The sequence below is a fragment of the Thermobia domestica genome, chromosome 7, assembly GCF_964235325.1.
Source record: "Thermobia domestica chromosome 7, izTheDome1.hap1.1, whole genome shotgun sequence".
NCBI lineage: Eukaryota > Metazoa > Arthropoda > Insecta > Zygentoma > Lepismatidae > Thermobia > Thermobia domestica.
The window spans coordinates 59,655,506-59,677,254 of NC_137460.1; the positions used below are offsets into that span (position 1 = coordinate 59,655,506).

General features: G+C 33.1%; 1 protein-coding gene across 1 annotated transcript; it reads right to left on the bottom strand.

Annotated features, from left to right (window-relative positions):
- Positions 1 to 359: 359 nt before the first annotated feature.
- On the bottom strand, positions 360 to 21,395 carry LOC145690149 (uncharacterized). The gene is made up of 6 exons (XM_081764757.1): positions 21,237 to 21,395; positions 18,580 to 18,712; positions 14,336 to 14,423; positions 11,229 to 11,277; positions 9,098 to 9,206; positions 360 to 805 (listed from the first exon to the last, which is right to left on the bottom strand). The coding sequence occupies exons 1-6, from the start codon at positions 21,293 to 21,295 to the stop codon at positions 410 to 412; spliced, it is 834 nt and encodes a 277-aa protein (XP_081620883.1). The 5' UTR covers positions 21,296 to 21,395; the 3' UTR covers positions 360 to 409.
- Positions 21,396 to 21,749: the final 354 nt, after the last annotated feature.

Below are 21,749 nucleotides of genomic sequence, written 5' to 3' on the forward strand. Positions count from 1 at the left end.
TTTTTTGTAGTTAGTCAAAGAAATTTTGTGAAATGTATGCTAATATACTGATACATCAAGATAAGATTGTTCAAGGGTCCCTTCTTTTTTCCTTGTTAATTTGTTGCTCCCTGTACCTATTGCCTCAATTTTGCAAAGTACCCTTTCATTTGCCAAAAAGTTTTGCCCCAAAAAGTATGAAAATATATCAAAATGAAGATTTTCCTGCATTATACAAAGGAGTAGGAAATTGACTATTCTTTAAAAAGTCTGAAATTAAGTTTATATACTCTTTTTTTATGTTTAAATGCCTGGACGCTCGTGAGCGTCCAGCGGATTCAACGTTAGTAAAGGGATGGACGCTCAGGATCGTCCATCGGTTTTTAAGTGTTAATTAAGCTTTATAGCAAAGAGAAAATTTATTTGCTTTCTATTTTGCCTTTACGTATAAGATATGACTTTCACACCGTGAACCCTTGTTTCCAGTACCATTCCCATTGATTGAACAAGTACAATATTTAATCTCTTTTATAGGTGTGTTTTCCATTTTGGGTGAAGGGCATGATGAACGTGCTTTCTTTAGATTAGGAGAACACACAGATGCTTTGTTGACTGGATAGAAACACACAGATCTTTTCATTGGAGGAGAAAAATGTGGAGCGGAAGTATTTGTGGGGAAATGGCGCCGCATCGAAATTTTCTTCGGAGAACACAAACACGCAGATTCTCTCTTTGGAGGGCTAAAAAATGACGGCGTGATGTTCTTTGGAGGACATCGATAAACTGAAGTCCTCTTTGGATGGTAACTGTTGTTCAACGCATTAAACTGAAACAAAAAGAAATCGTTATATTTAAATGTATTTTTTTTTTTAAATTAAAAAATCTTTTATTGTCGTGGGTAGAAAATATAGCTTGTTAACTGTATTTTCTATATATACTCGTCTATACAGAGTGACGCGGGGCCAATTGACACATTTCAAAGTTGAATATTATACAGGCACGATAACTTGAGGTGGGTTGAGGGTGGGAGACTAGAAGATGATATGGTGCCATTTCATAACGTACAGAAACAAAAAGAAAAGGTTCTTTGGCAAACTTGACCTTATATCTACACTTTAGTGTTGAAAGTTGAACTAAAGCCACTTAAATAGAATTAGAATATTTTACTCATGTATCTTGTACCATAATAAACAACTTAGTATAATTCAAGAGTTACGGAATAAAAACAACAATTTAGAAAAATAAGAAAGGTAAATTGTTAGCTTGATAGAATAAGCTAATATGAAGATAGTACTTTAAGACAATAAGACTCATACAGCATTAGGTCCTTTAATCAGATCTTAGGGAACATCTTTTATGTACTCCAGACACTTCTCGTAAATCACTAAGAGAGAGAGAGGCAGCTATTTGCAGATTTGGAACACAATCTCTACTCCTCTGATCAAAAACAAGATAAAATCAAAGTTTTTATTGACTTCTATTTTTTCGTTGGTGCTTCTGCTATTATCCTTGGCGCATGGGTGGAAATCATATCTTTTTGGACATACAGCTCGTAGTAGACGGAAGCATCAACGTCTCATGATGTCACATGACGTAGTGCTTACCAAATATTCCAAACTCAACTCAGGTGACCAAACAATTACAGGCTGAGTGGAAGTGCACTCAAATTGACAGCTTGGTGGCGGTCATCAAGTAGCAGGGGCGCTGTTCTTGGTGCATTGACGTAAGAAAGCTTTGATAAGAAATCTCGATGTTAATAGCTTACAGGACCTCTTAGCGTTTGGAAAATAGATAGAAGGAATAATTATGTAGGGTAACAGAAAAGATGATGATACAAGAACAAGAAAATATAAGTGAAAAGGTGTAACATAGTAGCTGATGTTCTCATTTACTAAATATTTTTAGTTGGGATGCTGCATTGCATAGATGTTTTAGGCTACATGAAAAATGAATTCTAGATATCGATGAAAGATTTCCAATACACGATTAATGTCCTCGGCTGACTGACTTCTACCGTATAAGGAAAATGAACGAACAATGTAATGAATAAAAATTTTTCCTTGGCCTCTTTTTTGATTCGAGCTAGTAATCTCGTATCTTTGTACGAAACGACTACTTTTAACTGATTAAAATAAAATAAATTCGAATATGTATAACAAGCAGTAGTGTCATATGTACAACACGTACAGAAGTTTGGTTTGTATGACGTGATATTTTTAAATTAATATTAAAACCGGAAGTGACAGTAGATTTCTACCACTTCCGGTTTTAGTAGAGAGAGATTAGAATTGAGATGGAATATATTCTTAAGACGTCTAATTGATTGCAGAAAACCGCTTCTCGATATCTATTACTGTTTTTTATTCTGTAGCGATTAATGTTAAAAACGGAAAAGGTAGATCTCAGCCACTTCCGGTTTGGACGATTATACTTATTTGTAGAACGCTGAATGCATTCCAAAAAAAAAAAATGCTTCTCGCTATCTCTTATCGTTTTTGCGCCACATAGATCAATATTGAAACCGGAAGTTCTACTGGATTTCTATTACTTCCAGTTTTAGTAGAGAGCGAAGGATGGAGATGAAATGTATGTATTCTTGAGACGCTTAATCGATTGCAGGAAACCGATTATCAATATTTATTACTATTTTTTGCATGTATATGGGTCAACGTTGAAACCATAAGTGATTTATTTCTACCACTTCCGGTTTGAATATTACCTTCGTAAACAAACTCGATTCCTAACTTCTTACCCTCTAAATCGTGGCCAAAATTGATGGTGTTCCATCAAATAGTTCTTGAGACATTTTGTTTACCGGAAGGGGCACACACACACACACACACACATATATATATATATATATATATATATATATATATATATATATATATATATATATATATATATATATATATATATATATATATACGGACAGACAAAGTAAATAAATAAAAAAGAGTAACAAAATACATTAGAATACAAATAAGGTACATAAAAACAAGGTATGAAATGTTTTGAACAGGTCACAGAAACCCACTCAAAGATAGAAGTTAAACAAATAAAGCAATGACGTACCGTGAACTAATTATTGTTTTATTTTTTTTTAAAAATTAATGGTTTCATATCAAATGACTTTATCCAGTCCTTTGAATCAGACTACTATAAAAATAAGTTATACAATTAATATCTGTTTATATTACTGTAAGAACTCCTTTGGGACCTATTTCTCAAAACTACTAGCCTTGTAATACGTTTCTTCACAAGTCCTAAAATATCGTGAAATTAAATCATTAGAATAACAGAAGAATGACAGTAATGCTAGTACCTCTAATTTCTCATAATTTTATAGTGTATGCAACTGTAAAATATTTTATTTTGAAAAGTTTTACACTAGTATTATTTTTCAAAATATTGCTAGTGAAAAGTTTTACACTAGTATTACTTTTCGAAATATTACTAGTGGAAAATGCTACATTAGTATTACTTTTCAAAATATTACTAGTGAAAAGTTTTCCACTAATATTACTTTTCAAAATATTACCAGTGAAAAGTTTTCCACTAGTATTACTTTTCAAAATATTACTAGTGAAAAGTTTTACACTGGTATTACTTTTCAAAATGATATTAGTGAAAAATTTTACACTAGTATTACTTTTCAAAATGATACTAGTGAAAAGTTTTACACTAGTTGTTTTGAAAAATGAGCTCCTGGTAGTTGTTCTCTTTTTAATTTCCTACATATCATTATATAGTATCTTATTACGAAATTACACGTCATTAATTTTCAAACTTACTGAATGAATTTTAGTTTATAGATTTTTTTCCTCTTCTAATAGTATCAGTTGTGTAGCAAGCTGTAATAATATATATTTTCTGTCTCCAATTTCATAAAATGTTAAGAGAGTGTACATGAAAAGTTTTACTTAATTTCAGGAGTGAGTGCAGTGTGCGAATTAGATAATCTATATTGGGGGGGATAAAATTAGGCCAAAGGACATAGTCTGAAGGTTCAAATTTCAAAATGAGACAATAAATGCCTTACCCCCCTTTATATATATATATATATATATATATATATATATATATATATGTGTGTGTGTGTGTGTGACATCTGTAATAAATAAGATATTTATTAATTTAATAAATCTACCGACAATAACTATGCACATATATATTGTCTGACATACACACACCCCACTAAACCTTTCTGAACGTGTTTTAATGTTGTACTCACTCTTGTCCCCGTAGCTCTCTAAGGTTCATTTAGTTAATAATTCGGCTCGAGCGATAGCCATGATCACAAGCATATGTTAATTTTTCTACTCATATTGAAAGCTTCCACTTTGCCTTACTACATACAGGTTGCGAAAAGAAACCTACTTCAGTCTTGTGAAAACCACTAAAATTATCAGTTAAACCGGACTTTTTTTTTTTTTTTTTTTTTTTAAAGAAAATCTAGATATTAGCCTATCAAATAAGAAATGGATTGTTGCTTGTTCCGATTTCTCACATCAAGGTCAAATCGAAGGCCAAATATTTAAAATCTCTCAATTCAAATTTCGAGCTTGTGCTTCTACTTCCCGCTGAAGCTGTGCTCATCACGACTTTTTTTCTCCAAATATCCATTCCGTGATGCGCACGGAAAGTCAACACTTAAAAATTACTTTACTGTTAGGTTGAAGATGAGTTGATTCACTATGGGCTACGTTATTCAAATCAAGTAAAACATTACACTGAAGTTTTTCAGACAACATTAATTGCGTGGACAGCAAACTGTACAGCGAAAAGATGGAAAAATGAAGGGTTAACTTAAAAAAAAAAAAAAAAAAAAAAAGACACGGACAATGACACGGAGAACCAGTCGTATTAACAAATGCTGAAACAAATCTTGAATTATTCGCTTATTCACTTAAAAATCACCTTCATTAACATGTCTGCTCACTAGGAGCGTATCCCCCAGCGTGTACGTTAACATATACTTACGAGAGAATACCTATATCTCAGATTTTGAGTACAGTTTCAAATGTTCATTTCTGTAAACTGTAAAAGCAGTGATTACTATGCTAATTATCACAAATTAAATGCAACTTTTGAGTTGCATACACACAACCTACTAGGGAATGAAGACCATGTGCTAACAAAGAGTACACATGGAAAATGAAATAACATGTTATAACAAAAATTAAAATAAGATGATAATCGATACAAATATAGAGGATGAATATGACATATCCGAACTTCGCCAAGTATGGTAGAAGAAGCTATTTGTTTACTTCTTCTTGGCCAACCGCTAAGAACATTTATAAATCTATATGTGGCTTTGTTATACGCAATTAGTACATTCAAATTCACAAACGATGACGAACTGAAGGGTACGAAGGTACAGTTGCAAGTAACAACCGTAGTCATAATAATATAGTTCTACTAAACAACGTTGAAAATAGTGGGTAAATAGGTGGTAAGTAGAAATGACCAAAACTGAACAGTTTACATCGATCATTTCGAAATACAGCTAGAAGATTAAATTTACAAGAAATAACAAAAATCAGTGAAATTTGGAGTTATACTAAGCATAGTTTGAGGGGGAAAGCGAGCATCCCCGGTGGGGATACTTCAGCTGACTTCTTTGAGGGGGAACAAAATGTGATTGAGGGGGAAAATCCCCCTCATCCCCCCCGGCAATTCGCACCCTGAGTGAGTGTTTTAATATTAATCATCGTGTTAAAAAATTGATTTCTTCGTAAACCCTTTTACCAACAATGATTAAATGAATTGACCAACCAGAGTAAATGACATTCTCCCAAAGGTATAGGGTTTTGAACATGACTTTACGAGTATGCGAATATACATTCGAATACTGTAATTTGAATTACTAATACCTACATTTATTTTAGTGTAACGTTCTACGATTATGTTTCTAGGCTAAAGACAGTGATGAGTGTGATAATGAAGTGGTGTATCATAATAATAATAATAATAATAATAATAATAATAATAATAATAATAATAATAATAATAATAATAATAATAATAATAATAATATAATAATAATAATAATAATAATAATAATAATAATAATAATAATAATAATAATAATAATAATAATAATAATAATAATAATAAGTTTATAAATTCCACAGGTCGAGAAGGTATTTAGTTTAACCCACAAACGTCCAAGACCAGTTTTATTCGTTAGCAACTGCCTGAACAATACCGTGTTACATCGAAAACCTGAGAAGAAAACTGAACGAAATTCGTACAACAAGAGAACGGGTAGTGTGCCTGAAGTGGAACAACGGGGGTTTGGCTAAATGAATTATATAGCCCATGTAACGTAGTGAAAAATAAAGTGGGTCACTGGTGTCACAAGGAGCGTTTGTGGGTTAATAAACAATGTAGCTATACCTAGGTAGATAAAAGAAATTTCCTTCTCGTTGAAATTATATCTCATCTCGTGATAGTAAATCTTATGTGAAAGTCTTGAGAAGAATGGGCTGCAACTCATTTATGAAATCATATTTACGCCAAGCACATTATACTGCTGCCGACTGTCAAGTTAACAACAGCAACAAAAAAAGTTATGTAATGCTAGAAGTTTTGGTAGATGGTAGATATACGTTCGACCATTTTTTAAAATATCTATATATCCACCCCCTTGCAATGTTGCCAGATTCGGAGATCAAAAAGTAGGGAGGTTGTGTTCTAAAAATAGCGAATTTGAACTATTTGTAGCCTAAACTTAAAAATGATTTTTTTCCAGTTATACACTTTTACTAATCATGTATACATATCCTTATTGATTTAATAGAAAAACCTGCAACTGAAAACACGTCAGATGTCTGTATTGGCAACGGTCAGGTAGCGACTGCAGTTTCGGACTGTTGACGGTGGTATGTTAGGGCAAACTCCATACTACAGCAAAAGCAGTAGAACTGCAGAGTAGAATGAACTGGGTAGGTGGTGATAGTAAGGGGACGTTTTTGATTTTCAAGAAGACATGTTTGCTTGTCAGTTTTGTAGGTTTTTAAATATACTTTACAACGTTTACAATATGTTTTTTCACGGAAATTCCTCACTTTTTTAATTTATTTACTAAATTCTCTACCTGAGAGCAGAGGTTAAAAAATACTAAAATAAGAATTAAATTAATATTGTAATATCCTATGTGATGTCGTACACAAGCAATTCCACGCATCAATGTTTACAAACACCACCACATGGTTCGGCAAGAGGATCTCCCACCAGAGGGACCTATAATCACATGCAGACGACGGCTTCTGGCCCCTCCCATGGAGCAGAAGACGACATCGGAGCAGCAGCGCCATCGCCACCCAAAAAGACCCTATAAATTGGATGGACGAAGGCAACTCGACACCAGTTTTCTGGTGACCCTCCTTTAGTCTGCTACGGGACTCTTGGAGTAACCTAACCCCAGGCCTCTAGTCTGCTACGGGACTACGCCTATCCTATCTCCTGGCTTAGCCTGCTACGGGGCTCTGTCTGGGAATCCTAATCTCATCCGCTTAGCCTGCTACGGGGCTCTGTTGGCGACTTAACCCGCCTCTGCTTGCTACGGAGCATTGATTCCTTAATTCCACTCCTCTTAGCCTGCTACGGGGCTCTGTTGGAGATCCTGTCTGCGACCTTACGGTCAAAGACCACCTATAACTCACCTTGATTCTTGAGAGATCAATTTGTATAGTATTTTGTAAAAATACTTTTATAGAGGAACTTTTTATAATAAAAACTGGTAGTGGGAGTCGATTCCGGACGCTCTTTTTATTAACTGCTCTACCCAAAGATCCTATATGAGACAAAGTTTTACAATATCGAACATGTTACTTTTGCTAAAACTATTTCGTTTTAAATAGAATATTTAGCAATCAAAACTTGATTGTATTGTATACAACTCATAATTTGTGATTTCATATATGAAAATAAGAAAGAAGCGCATTCTTAAGAGTTATAGCCTACAGATAATTAAAAGTAGCCCAAAAGTAGCGTGTCGTTCAATTTGAAATTTTGGTAGCGAGGGTACTTAAAACATTGCCCAATCCGCTACATGTAGCCCAATCTGGCAACACTGCCCCCATATAAGCTCATTGTTTCGTAAATTTAAGAGAATATATGCTAGGCTATAAAAAATATAAGGTAGATATACGCCGTATACTCACGTATATGCCCCCATTACATCCATGTAAGAAACCAACCCCCGAGTATGCTAATTATCAACAAGCCTTGTGGTTTCTTCTTTAATTCTAGGCCTTTTTCAACACTTTGTGAGATTTATCAACGAAGTGTCGAAATAAACATGTTGTTTGACTTAATCTTAGCCACTGTTACTAGCATAATTGAAATAAATAATAACACACAAATACATAATATAATCATACTGTACAGAGTGTATCAAAAAGAAGTTTACAACTTTGAAAACTTATATTGATTTATTTATTTATCTGACAGACATGGTTTTGGTGTCATTTTGTAGCAAAATACATCACTTTTTTTTTTTAAACCTTATACCTAAAGATATTTAATGTGGCTTCCATAGATGATGTGGCACACATACTATCTGAAGTCTCACTAATTTTACGGGGACGACCTGAAGATTTGTTGTGTCTTACCGAACATCCAGTTTCAATAAAAACACTTACGCCACTGATAAATAGTAGGCCTACTGGGAGGATCTTTACCATACTTTGTACGAAAATTACGTTGCACAGTTGGCACAGACTTGGATTCTTCAAACCAAAACACATAGCTAGCACGCTCGGGGCCAGTAAAGGCAGCCATCTTTACTGCAACTGCCGCTAGCGCTTGCGGTGGCTTGTTTCTGAACTAATGTATTACGTGAGTCAAAACTTGATCTATTTTGCTACAAAATGACACCAAAACCATGTCTGTAAGATAAATAAATAAATCAATATGAGTTTTCAAAGTTATAAAGTACTTTACAATACACTCTGTATAATAGTAATATTAATACTAAGTCAACTTACTTTACTAGTCATAGAATCGGTTGTTAAATAATTTGAATAACGCCACTATATAAAACAGATTGAAGTTCACACTGGTCTGATCTTACATCAATACAAAGCATATAATAGAGAATTCTTACCGGACAATCTACTGTAAATTTTTTATCTGGTAGTTTGTTTGTTTCATTTCTGAAACAGTGTTTCGGGTCAAATGGAAGAATATCTATGTCTCTTCTACGAGTCAACTTCCTGAAAAATAGGTTCATAAATGTTGTAAAATATAATGTTTGAAGTGATTTTTTTTTTTTAAATCTTACCATTGATAACAAGGATACATTGGTCATTGAATGAAATAAATGAAATGTCGATACAGTCAAAATAAACTTCAAACTTTCTCGAAAATATATAATTATTTGTATTATAAAGAAAAACAGCGGAGTCTTCTTTGAGAAAACTTTTTGCTTCCATTATTTAAATCAATTTTAGTTGTAATACCTATATGTGAATCTATCCTTATCTTTAAATTTAAATTGAAGTACCACTTTCCTATTTTATTATTTTTATCTCACTTCTAGTAATTATTGTTCTAGCATTTTTATAATAAAGACACACCAAATTAAATAACACACGGAGAGTGCAGAAATGCCTACAGAGGATTTGGTGTGTAAAAATAAGTTTAAATCGATTGTGTTCTTCTTTCTTTAACATAATGATAACACAACCGTTAGCGGTGTTCTGAACATAGACACTGGATTTGTCCAAGCAAATAGCTAAGTTGTGATACAAGCCACGTGATCTGACTGAGTGGAAGAGCACCGGACTGTGGGAGAGTGTAAGGCTGTTCTGAGAGCGGATGGGTGGAGTGTGGTTTGCGCGATGCTGCGGTGCGCTAAAGGTTCTGCGTCATGTATGCACTTTTTCACTCTTTGTATATTATTGAATTCACACTTACAGAGAACTTGATGTACAAAATTACGTTTAAGTCGGTTGTTTCCTTCTGTCATTAATACATAATTATGATATTGGTTGCCATCATAACAGAAATAAATGAATTTTTTTATGAGGTATTGAAATTCAAATTTCCCTGCAGAAAAATTTCAATTTTAGACTTAGATCAATGTAGTCCAAGTACATTCTAACAATTATGTTTAAATTACCTGTTATAATATATCTTCTATCAACAAGATCTGATAAATCGACCAACTGACATCAACTTGCGTTATATCAATTTCTCTATTGTTTTATGAATCTGCACTAAATACAAAATATTCCACGCATTCGGTAGTTATTTTATTTAAAGAAAATACACTCTCCAATGGGACTACACACATTTGTTTTAAGATCCTTGTCACTTACTTTTCTTTAAGAAACTTGGCATGCTTTTGGGTAAATAAAATCTTTTTGGGTGTTTAATATCTTTATTTCAAGCTAAACCTCTAAATTGCTCTTCACATGGTTATGTGAATACAATCATCTAAAGTGAGAAAAAATATGACAAAACTGTACAACAGTTTTTTTTTTTTTTTTTCAATCTTTTTCAATTTCGGCCACATAATTCAGGGATATAGAAGCAAAACCTGCTAAATCCATTTTTTAATTTTGTCATGAGACGAATCAAAAGTGACTCCCTTATGTTTCAGGATTGTTGAACAACTATTTTGTTTAGTTGTCACTACTTAATGCAGATGAGTGAAATCTACCACTAACGAAAAACAATTGTTCAACAATTCAGAAACATAAGGGAGTCACTTTTTTTTTCGTTTCCTGACAAAAATTGAAAAATGGATTTAGTAGGTTTTGCTTCTATACCCCTCAATTGTAAGTTACAATTCTACAGCACAACTATAAAAATGTAATTTTTTGTATAGTTAATGACAAGGTACTTTGTATTTTTAATCATGGAGAAGCATTATGTATGAAGCTGCGACTACCCACCTATCACATACGATAACGAAAAATAGTTATTGTTACCGTTTTGAAAAATAATAAGAAAATAAAAGAAGGGAAAATAAATAACGAAATTTTATATAAGTGAGCATTGTAGTTTCAGTGTTCTAATTTTCTACCGGTGCACTAGTGGTTCTATCAAGGCATACCATTTGAAAATGACTGCTGTACATGATAAAAGGATTATCAAAGAGAAAAAAAACATATTCGTCATATATTATTGTATATAATTACATTTAATGCGTTGATTATAATTAATAAATAATTGAGTATTATACCAACATTATTTTCTACTATAATAGTAAATTTAAATTTCATACTTACATTCCTGGTTTAGTGGTATTCTGGGCGTCCTGAAGATTTTTACCAAGAGCTACAGAGAAAGATACATTTATGAAAACATTTAGGACTGACCGTAAAGATATTGTGTATATTTATATACTTGCTGGAAAATATTTCAACAATTATGTTAATGCTTCTGTAATAAAATTAAATTGCAGTTTACGAAAAAGTCATAGAGAATATCAGTATTTAATTATTTCTATGCTTTCAACAACACGTTGAAATTCGAAGTTCCAAAATGAATTAACATAAATATTATAATTGTGGTTTCATTTCCATTCGCTTTTGTCAATCGATAGGCCTGCATGTTGTCATGTTGGCTAAATGTCCCACGACAACATTTGTAATATTAACCCAATTAAATAAAAAAAAATTGAAACATATTTTTCTTTGAAATTTCCCAACTAAGCCTATTGCTTGACAGGTTAAACTTTTACTTCGACACTTGAATTACGGAACATATTAGACAATCAAAAAAAGTCACAAGAAGAGGGCATATCGGGATTGGTGCTTCATTTAAAACATACACACACACATAAAACATACACATAATATGAAACAGGTTAATGTAATAGGTTCAGTAAAAACAAAGAAATAACGGGAGATTAAAGAATCATTCTTTATTCATGAATACAAACCTGCTTTGAATTTGGATACTGGCAACATTGATAGAATTTGATTACCCACCTTTGATGCATATTTTGAATCTGGTAATAGTGACTTAACATAGACACCGCGCTTTCTTCGATTTAGTTCACTCCTTTCGCACTTCGCTCTGCTCGTGGAATTTCAAGATGCATTGTTTACTTTACATTTATTTACTTAGTGGTATGTATTCCTTGTTTTACACCTTTTATCTCGTATCCGTTTTAATCCTTTTCACCTTGATGACGGAATCAGCGTTGAGTTCGGAAACATTTGAAAAATATTTAGGCTTTCCAAGAGAGAAATCATTGGTAAGTAGCCAATTTTTTGATAATTTGACTGGCAACACTTGTTTTTTTTTCGATAAATTACAAAAATAAATAAATAAATAAATAAATAAAAATAACTGTACATCACAAATGCATGTAACCAGAATCCATATTTGATATCGTTATAGTAAGCGGCATAGGTGCCCGAACTCATGAGATTAGAGCTAACGAGCCGAAAACTTAGGTTCCTGACCTCAATTGCACGAAGTGAGCGTGATCTCAAATGATGTGAATCAGAGTTCGGGTGAGCGTAATATCGGAATAATGATGTGAGTTTGAAGTCGGGTGAGGGTGATGTTGAACTGACATTATGAATGTGAAGTTGACTGAGTATGATGATATCTGATTGATCTGAGCGTGATGTTAAGCTGATGATGTGAGTGTAAGGTCTAACTGATGTGAGCGTGATGTCGAAATGATATGTGTGTAAGTTCGTATGAGAGTGATGTCGAAATAATGTTAGTTTGAAGTCGAGTGAGAATATGTCGAAATGATCATGTGAACGTGATGTCGAAATTACATTGTGAATGTGATGATGTTGGATTGATATGAGCGTGATGTTAGGTTGATTATATAAGCATGAAGTCAAAATGCTATAAGTGTGAGTCTAGTGAGCGTGACGTCGGGTTGATGGCGTTAGGTCGAGTGAGATTAGGTCGAAGTAGACACTTCTGGTAAAGTGATCTTGAGTCGGATCATCAACGTGACTACGCCAGTGAGTTTACTCCTTAACTAAAAGCGCTTCTACTCGACATAGTGTCATTAAATTATTTAGATTTTTCATATGATGTTTAAATTTTACATCTTCACTTATCAATGCATTATATCTCTCATTACATCTACAAAAATGATGTTGAAGTTATTATCTATTCATTAATTCGTTCGATGCTTATCAAATGCGTGTCCATTTCCTATGCAGCCAGCAACAAGTTTTAGGGCAAAAGTAAAAATAATAAACTTTATTTACGCGCTGAGAATAACTGAAATAGAGCAAAAATACAGCACTTTGTCATATTCTACATTATTTTAACACTATAACATAGTAAAAGAGATAAATAATGATTAACTTTTTAACATGAATTGATAATAAGATAATCTCTGACAGCGTAGTTTATGTCACTTCCTAACGTCAAATGTCACACTGAAACGTCAAAAATTAAAAGTAAAGATAAAAGCAACTACTAAGTTGTATTAAAAATTCTAAAATAAAGTCACATTTTAAGATATGGGTCTATTATAGTTTGTTAAAAGTCTGGAGTTTAAAATATGTTTCCTATTATGTGGTTGCAATATTTTTACCCTTGTACCGTATATTTGAACTTTAAAATCCACATTTAAAAAAAAATATATATATTTCGAGTTACATCGGTTATCAAGTATCTTTTCTACAAATACAAAGTCTATTAAATTACTCGTGTGCAATTTAAAATATGTTTTCCAGTATTCATACATGCTATAGTAATAATACAATCCTAACCAAAGAAAACACTTTTGGACTATTTCAAGTTTAATAATAATAATAATAATAATAATAATAATAATAATAATAATAATAATAATAATAATAATAATAATAATAATAATAATAATAATAATAATAATAATAATAATAATAATAATAATAATAATAATAATAATAATATAGACTTCGGTAATATTTTGATTTGCTGTATAAGTTGTAATATCCACAACTAAAAAGTAAACTAAACAATTAATTATGTATTTCTGACTAAACAATTAATTTAAAATTGCTCATACATAATTAATTGTTTGCATTCTAGAAGAATGATCTTGTTGGTTTTTTCTTCTTTCACTTTTTCTAACGGCAGTGTTAGGAAAATGAAGAATATGTTTTCATCTTTTCACAAAAGAGACAATGTAACCATACTACATCATAATCGTTATCTTGATTTTAGCCTTGGTTTTGTTTTCGCATTCTTAGTCTCAACACTAAGCTTTTAAGTTTATTCTTCTAACATTAGCAGAACCACAGTTCCCCACAAATATTTAAAGATCACGTAATTAAACTAAGATTTGTTACATCTTAAGTATGAATAATAATTTATTTTTGCTTAATTATTTGCATTAGGACGAGTCAAAATTATAGTATTATACCTGATTTATTCGGGCGATGGCATATACAGAGGCACGGATTTTCACATTCATCACCATTAGTGCACTTTGGACAGGCAGAGAGATATTGCTGAGGAAGAACAAAAGATATAAGTTCAACATCTTGTTTTCATCTCATATAAATATACAGGGTGTTTCAAAACAACACCGACAACGTTTGGGAGGTAAATCCTGACACCAAGATAAGACAAAAAAGTATTGACCAATCTGGGTGCACAAGTGCTTCCTTTAGGAGTTACAGGTTGCCGAAAACATGGAAAAATGTACTTAAGACTATGGGACCTAATGTATTCGAATCAAGACATCACTTAGGAATTAGTATGTGCCCTATCCAAATATCCATGTTTCAGAATACTGCGGTACTCACATAACATTCTTTTACGGAGGGAGTTTGGCTACTGGCATATAATTTGAAGTGCTCATCAACTACCTGTATAAAAATCGTTGCGGAAGTACAGCACGATCCTGAAACATGGATATTTGGATAGGGCACATGCCAGTTGCAAGTGAAGTCTTGATCCGACTACGGTAGATCCCATAGTATTGGAGCTATGGACCTTTAAAGTTCATTTTTTCATGTTTTCGGCTGCCTATAACTCCAAAATAACGAATTTCTGCACACCGGATAGTCTATACTTTTTGTCTTATCTTAGAGTCAGGAATCACCTCCCAAACGTCGTCGGTGTTGTTTTGAAATACGCTGTAAATACATATAAAAATATATAATACAGCATCTCTATGCAACAAATTCCCTTCCTGGTTTAATGGCTAGATCTTGTATCTTTGGTGCACAAGGTCCCGACTTCGATTTCATGTGAAAGAGCACAAAAAATTTACAATCATTCACTTTCATTAATCATCCATCTCCTGTAGCCTAAACGGGATAACGTGGGACGTTAAACAAAAAAATTTCAAGTTCAAGTTATGCTGCAAGGGTACAAGTATATATATATATATATGTGTGTGTGTGTGTTTGTGTGTGTTTGTGTGTGTTATAAAATTGAAAGTGATTATGTCTGTGACTCTTAATCTCTTGAACCGCCCCACCGATTTCGATCGAATTTTCAACGTAGATGCGGTTCTGGCCTGGGAGTGGTTTTAGCTATTTACTTTGACGGTATAAATTAGGGGTAGGCGGAGGAGGGGGACAGAAAAAATAAATAAAACTTAATAACTATTGAACCACCTGACCGATCTTGATCAAATTTTCAATGTAGATGAGGTTCGGGTCTGGGATGATGTTTATTGTTTCACTTCGACGGAGCAACGTAGGGGAGGGGGTGGAGGGGGAGATATACAAAAATCAATAAATATAAAAATAAAAGTCACTATGTTCGTGAATTAATTACTTTTGAACCACCCGATCGATCTCAATCAAATTTTCAACATATATGAAGGTCAAACCTGGGAAGTTTTTTATCATTTCATTTTGACAGTAGATCTTAGGGGAGGGGAGGGGAGGGGAGGGAGGAGGGGAAATTTATGAAAATGAATAAAACTTAATAACTCTTAAACCACCCGACCGATTTCGATCAAACTTTCAACATAAATAAGATTCAGGCCTGGGATGTTTTCTTCATTTCACTTTTACAGTGCTACAAAGGGGAGGGGGATATATATGTAAAAAAAAAAAAAAGTAAAAATAAAAGTGACTGTCTTTGTGACTTCATCACGCTTAAACCACGCGACCGATCTTAAAGAAATTTTCAATATAGATGAAGTTCGGTGGTTTTTATCATTATAACTTTGACGGTAGACCTTAGGGGGGGGAGAAGACAGATATATAAAAATAAATAAAACTTAATAACTCTTGAACCACCCAACGATCTCGATCAAATTTTCAACATAGATGACGTTCGCGCTTGGAATATTTTTTTATCATTTAACTTTGACGGTGCAACGTAGAAGAGGGGCAGGTGGAGACATGTAAAAACAAAAAAATGAAAGTGAATGTTTAGGTGACTTCACTCTTGAACCACCTGATCGATCTCGATCAAATTTTCAACATAGATGAGGGTTTGGGGCCTGGGATGGTATTTATCTATTTACTTTGACGATAGAACTTAGGGAAGGAGGTAGGAAGGGGAGATATATATACAAATAAATAAAACTTAATATAGGTAGATAGATAGATAGATAGATAGATAGATAGATAGATAGATAGATAGATAGATAGATAGATAGATAGATAGATAGATAGATAGATAGATAGATAGATAGATATAATCAAAATGACCAATATCAGTGTCGAATTAATACTTTTCGGGGTCGCTGAGATGAACAATGACACTTCCGATGCCGTGGCTCGCAACATGGGGAGGAGAGGGGATATATGAAAATCATCGAAAATGACCAATATCAAGGAGCGTTTTAGTAATAGTAAAAAGTGACTGGCTAACGAAACATATTACTATTTTTTCTTAATTTAACCCAGCGAAGTGGGTAATTGATGCTTGTATATTATAAAATTGAAAGTGACTATGTTTGTTACTCTTAATCTCTTGAACCGCTTGATCGATCTCGATAAAATTTTTGACGTAGATGCGTTTCTGGCCTGGGAGTGTTTTTATCTATTCACTTTGGAGGTAGAACTAAGGGGAGGGAGAGGAGAGAGAGAGAAAAATATAAATAAAACTTAATAACTCTTGAACCATCAGACCGATCTCGACCAAATTTTCAACATAGATGAGTTTCGGTACTGGGATGGATTTTATCATTTCACCTTGACGGAACAACGTAGGAAAGGGGAGAAGGAGGAGATATATAAAAATCAATTAAATAAAATAAAAGTTACTGGGTTTGTGACTTAATAACTCTTGAACCACACGACCGATCTCAATCAAATTTTTAACATAGATAAGGTTTGGGGCTGGAGAGTTTTTTATAATTTCCTCTTGATGGTAGAACCTACGGAAGGGAAAGATATACATGGAAATAAATAAAACTTGATAACTCTTGAACCACCAGACGAATTTTGATCAAATTTTCAACATAGATGAAGTTCGGACCTGTGACGATTTTGTGATTTTACTTTGACAGCACAACGTAGAGGAGGGGGATGGGGAGATACATGTAAAAAAAAAAATGAAAATACAAGTGATTGTCTTTGTGACTTTATCACTTTTGAACCACTCGACCGATCACAATCAAAATTTCAACATAGATCAGCTTCACACCTGAAGTGGTTTTTATCATATCATTTTGACAGTAGATCTTAGAGGAGGAGGAAGAGAGGGGGAAATATATAAAAATAAATAAAAACTGATAACTCTTGAACCACCCTACCGATCTCGATTAAATTTTCAACATAGATGAGATTCAGAACTGGCAAGTTTTTTTTATAATTTCATCTTGATGGTAGAACCTGGGGCGGGAGCTTAGGGGAGGGGGGTGATATATATGAAAATAAATAAAACATCATAACTCTTGAACCACACAACTGATCTCGATCAAGTTTTCAACATAGATGAGGTTCGGGTCTGTGATTGTTTTATCAATTTACATTTTGACGGTGCTACATAGGGGAGGGGAAGCATGGATATATATATGCAACTTACGGGAGGAAGGAGAAGTGGAACATCTATAAATGATCAGAAACAACCGATATTAGTGTCGAATCTATAGTTTTCGAGGTTACTGAGATGCACAGTGACACTTCTGATGTTGATTAAATCCAAATTCAGCACCACAACTTGGGGGAGGGGAGGAAGGATATATATAAAAATGATCGAAAATGATCAATATCAGTATCATATCCATGGTTTCCGGAGTCGCTGAGATAAACAGTGATACTTCCGATCACGTTTAGATGCAAATTCTGCCCCGTAAATTGGGGGAAAGGGAACTACATAAAACTGATGGGGGTCGCTGAGATGACCGATGACACTTCCGATGCCGTGCCCCGAAACTTGGAGGATGGGAAGGGGAGATATAAAAATGATCGAAAATTGCCGATATTTGTGTCTGATCCATAGTTTTTGGAGTCGCTGAAGGAGCTTCAGATAGAGATCTTAAAGGTGAAATATGTCCAAAATTATTAAAAAGTAGACTTGATTCCTTTATACACTGAACGCCATATGTTTTGCTGAAAAAAAAAAAGAGTTTCGCGCATAACTAAACAATATAAAAGAAAGTAAAGAAAGAAATATAACTCACAGAAGGCATAATCAAGTTAGAAGTTTCTAGTATAAAATATTGTTTATCAGTGAATGGAAGACAATACTTACTTCCGTTCTATTTACATTAGCTAAGACTGATTTCCCACCATGATCGACAGATGTATCAGTAAGAATTTTATGAGTTGCATTTCCAAATGTATCTCCACACCTGAATTGCATGGTCGGAATAAATCCAGTATACCTGAAGAAAATTTAAACTTTTTAACTAATATAGAAAGAAACAAAAGAAATAATATTATGAATTTAGGTAAATATTTATATTCGTTAAGGTGGATCACTAGGTGTTCTCAGTGCTATGCTAAACGCTGCTTGAATAGTGCAGCGTTGCCAGATAGTGTCTAGTGTTACTGACGCCAGATAATAAAGGAAGTAATGATGGAATTCTGCTTGGATAATTACTGGAGAAATTAGTTTTCGACCTTTCCCTCAGTTCACAGCAAAGTTCCTCTTCTCAAACTGCAACGCTAGAATCCAGGAATTTTCTTATTATGACTACCACAGTAAACGTTCAAATTTGGCAGCAATGCATTATGGCGTTCTGTGCTAGTTTCTTATCAAAATCTATTTCCTTAAATGTAAATTAATATTTAAATAAATTTTGAAACATAACACGAAAAACGGTCAAACAATATATCTATTTCGTAATAAGATCATTACTTTAAAATACTTTATACATACAAATAAACATTTCATAAAATTGAGCACTTCTAGTAAGATCTAACAGCGAGTTCCCTCTTATATGCTCATTGTAAAACTAATCAAATATTTTCTTTTATTTATTATCTTTTTCGATATCAGAAGACACAACCAAATAAATCAGTATCTTGTGTTGTAGCCGAAACATAACTCTATCTTACATTACAATATTTATAATATGTAATGTTTCATTAGGCAGTAATTAAGTGAATGAGCTAAAATATGCATTGACTTCCGAGTGGTCATCCACCTTATGAACAGAAATAAGTCAATTGTTCATTAATTTCTTTCATTTAAAAACAAAATATACGTGTATATGAAAAATTTTAACAGAATTTATAAGATTCTAATTGGGGTTTACGACTTTAGATAATAAACAAATAGAAAGTTTGACGAAATTCCAGGTTTTTATGATTCTTATATAAAGACTGATATTTCAAATTTACTCTAAGATTCTCAGAAGCAATATCATGGCTGAATATTTAACGGATCTCACAATCGGGGAAGCTAACAAGAATAACGTAGAACAGTCTTGATTGCAATAAGCTCCTACAGGATTCATACTATAGTATTCGCGCCGAGTCGTGAAGCTTTACCTAGATGTACCGATTTCACCACCCAATAGAACGCGAGGGTATGTTTCGGTCGTCAACCCCTACCCATCAAATTTTGTCAGTGTCGTCTCTCGCGCTACACGGAAGACATCTCCCGAGAGTACAGTGTTGTAGGTTTGGCTCCAAGTTCCGTGTTGTTAATTGTTTCTTTCTGTTGCGTTATATTTTCGTTGTTACTATTCGTGTTATTGTTACCATTTTAGAATAATTATTACAGCGGTTATTGCTGTGCAATCTTATTATTGGTAATTTTTTAAATACTCATTTACTATCTTCAAAGTTTGGCAACATTGTTGGTGAATTTCAGCTGTTTGACGTCTCCCAAGTGTGCGCTCGGGAAGTGGCTCCACGAATTGTACCGAAGTTTTCCGATGTATCGGAGCTCAAACAAAATATTTCTATGATTGGTTTAGAACCCAAGCTTCACGGCTCGGCGCGAGTACTATAAAAACATATTGATTTCTTTGTATTTCCAGCATGAACACTGTCATTTATGGTTAGGTTTCGAAAAAATCACTTTTGTTTTTTAATTGGCTGCCACCATCCCCAATGTTTTATTTTTTAAGTATTTAGAATGTAATAAAATATTTGTACCAAACAATAATTATACACAACAATATCTTTAATATCTCAAATTCTGAATATATTCATAAAGAAGTAAATATAAATTACAATTTGGTCTATCTCCTTGATTACCTAGAGCCAACGATCCTAAGATTTTATCTTCTTTAGCATTAGAGTTTTTGATTTAATTTATTGTTCTTCATTCAAAGGTTGAAGTTTTAATACCTATCGGCGCTCCTTAAGTTTCCTTATTATTAAACATATTTCTCTCTCTCTCTCTTTTATTTCGTTCAAATCATCTTTCCGAATCTGTCTTGATTCTTTGAGGTGTTCTTTATACAGTATTTTCTGTGAGCAGTTGAATAAAATTCATTGACCTTTTTGTAAAATAATGCAGATTTTCTTGACTTTCAGCATATTTCGAAGCATTTGCCTGACGCAATATAATTTCTCCGATGTTTTCTGACTTTCAAGGTCAGTGTGAAACCCTGTTCTACTACTTTGTAAAATTGTGTTAATTCATGATGAATGATTGTGAAATTAATTTTTTTTTGTGCTCTCTTCCACCGGAAATCGAACCAGGGATTACGTGCACAAAAAAAGGCACACGCGCTAGCCACTAGACTATCGAGGAGGTCTATGTTACCACAAATACACAACTCTTGTTAATGAAGTTTCCTAAATAAAATTCTACAAATCTACTCAAAGCTATACAATTTTTTTCATACGCCCAACATATATATTTTGAAAGTAAAAATAATGAAATTATGATTCTTATAAATGATTCGTATACTAAACCTAGATTTACAAAAATACCTAGTTATTACATACCCTGGGATAAAGTGAGGTTCAGGAGTATATCGTGCTTTGTATCTTCTTTTCCCAAACATTTTGAAAATAAATATTTAAAAATACCATATAAACAATAAATAAAATATATAAATATATTGATACATAAAATTTCAATAATTACATTGAAAAAATTTATGTGACTAGTGATGAATATTTTTAACAATATATTGATTTAATTATTGAAATGAAATAGCAACAAACTAATTCTTGTTCTACAACATGAGAAAGGGCGCTGTGAAGGATAAGTGTTGGGAAGCTTTGCTCTCACTATTTTTCTTAAAATTTTACTGTTTACAATTTTTACCTTTACCAATTTAATGTTTGTTACAATTTTCATACACTGTGTTACATTTTCCACGAGGTCATGTGCCGCTTCTTCCTTTTACTTACAGTGACAGTGTGAAAAACATTTTTACTTGAAACAGGCAATTTTGGCCATCTTGGCACTTGCTATTTTCGTACATATATTTATTTAAGACAATTTTAGAGACA

Coding starts and splice junctions, on each gene's coding strand:
- LOC145690149 (XM_081764757.1), bottom strand. CDS start 21,295: ATGTTTGGGAAAAGAAGATACAAAGCACGATATACTCCTGAACCTCAC. Junction 18,713..21,236: donor GAACCTCACTTTATCCCAGG/GTATGTAATAAC, acceptor AATTTTCTTCAG/GTATACTGGATTTATTCCGA. Junction 14,424..18,579: donor CTAATGTAAATAGAACGGAA/GTAAGTATTGTC, acceptor GTTCTTCCTCAG/CAATATCTCTCTGCCTGTCC.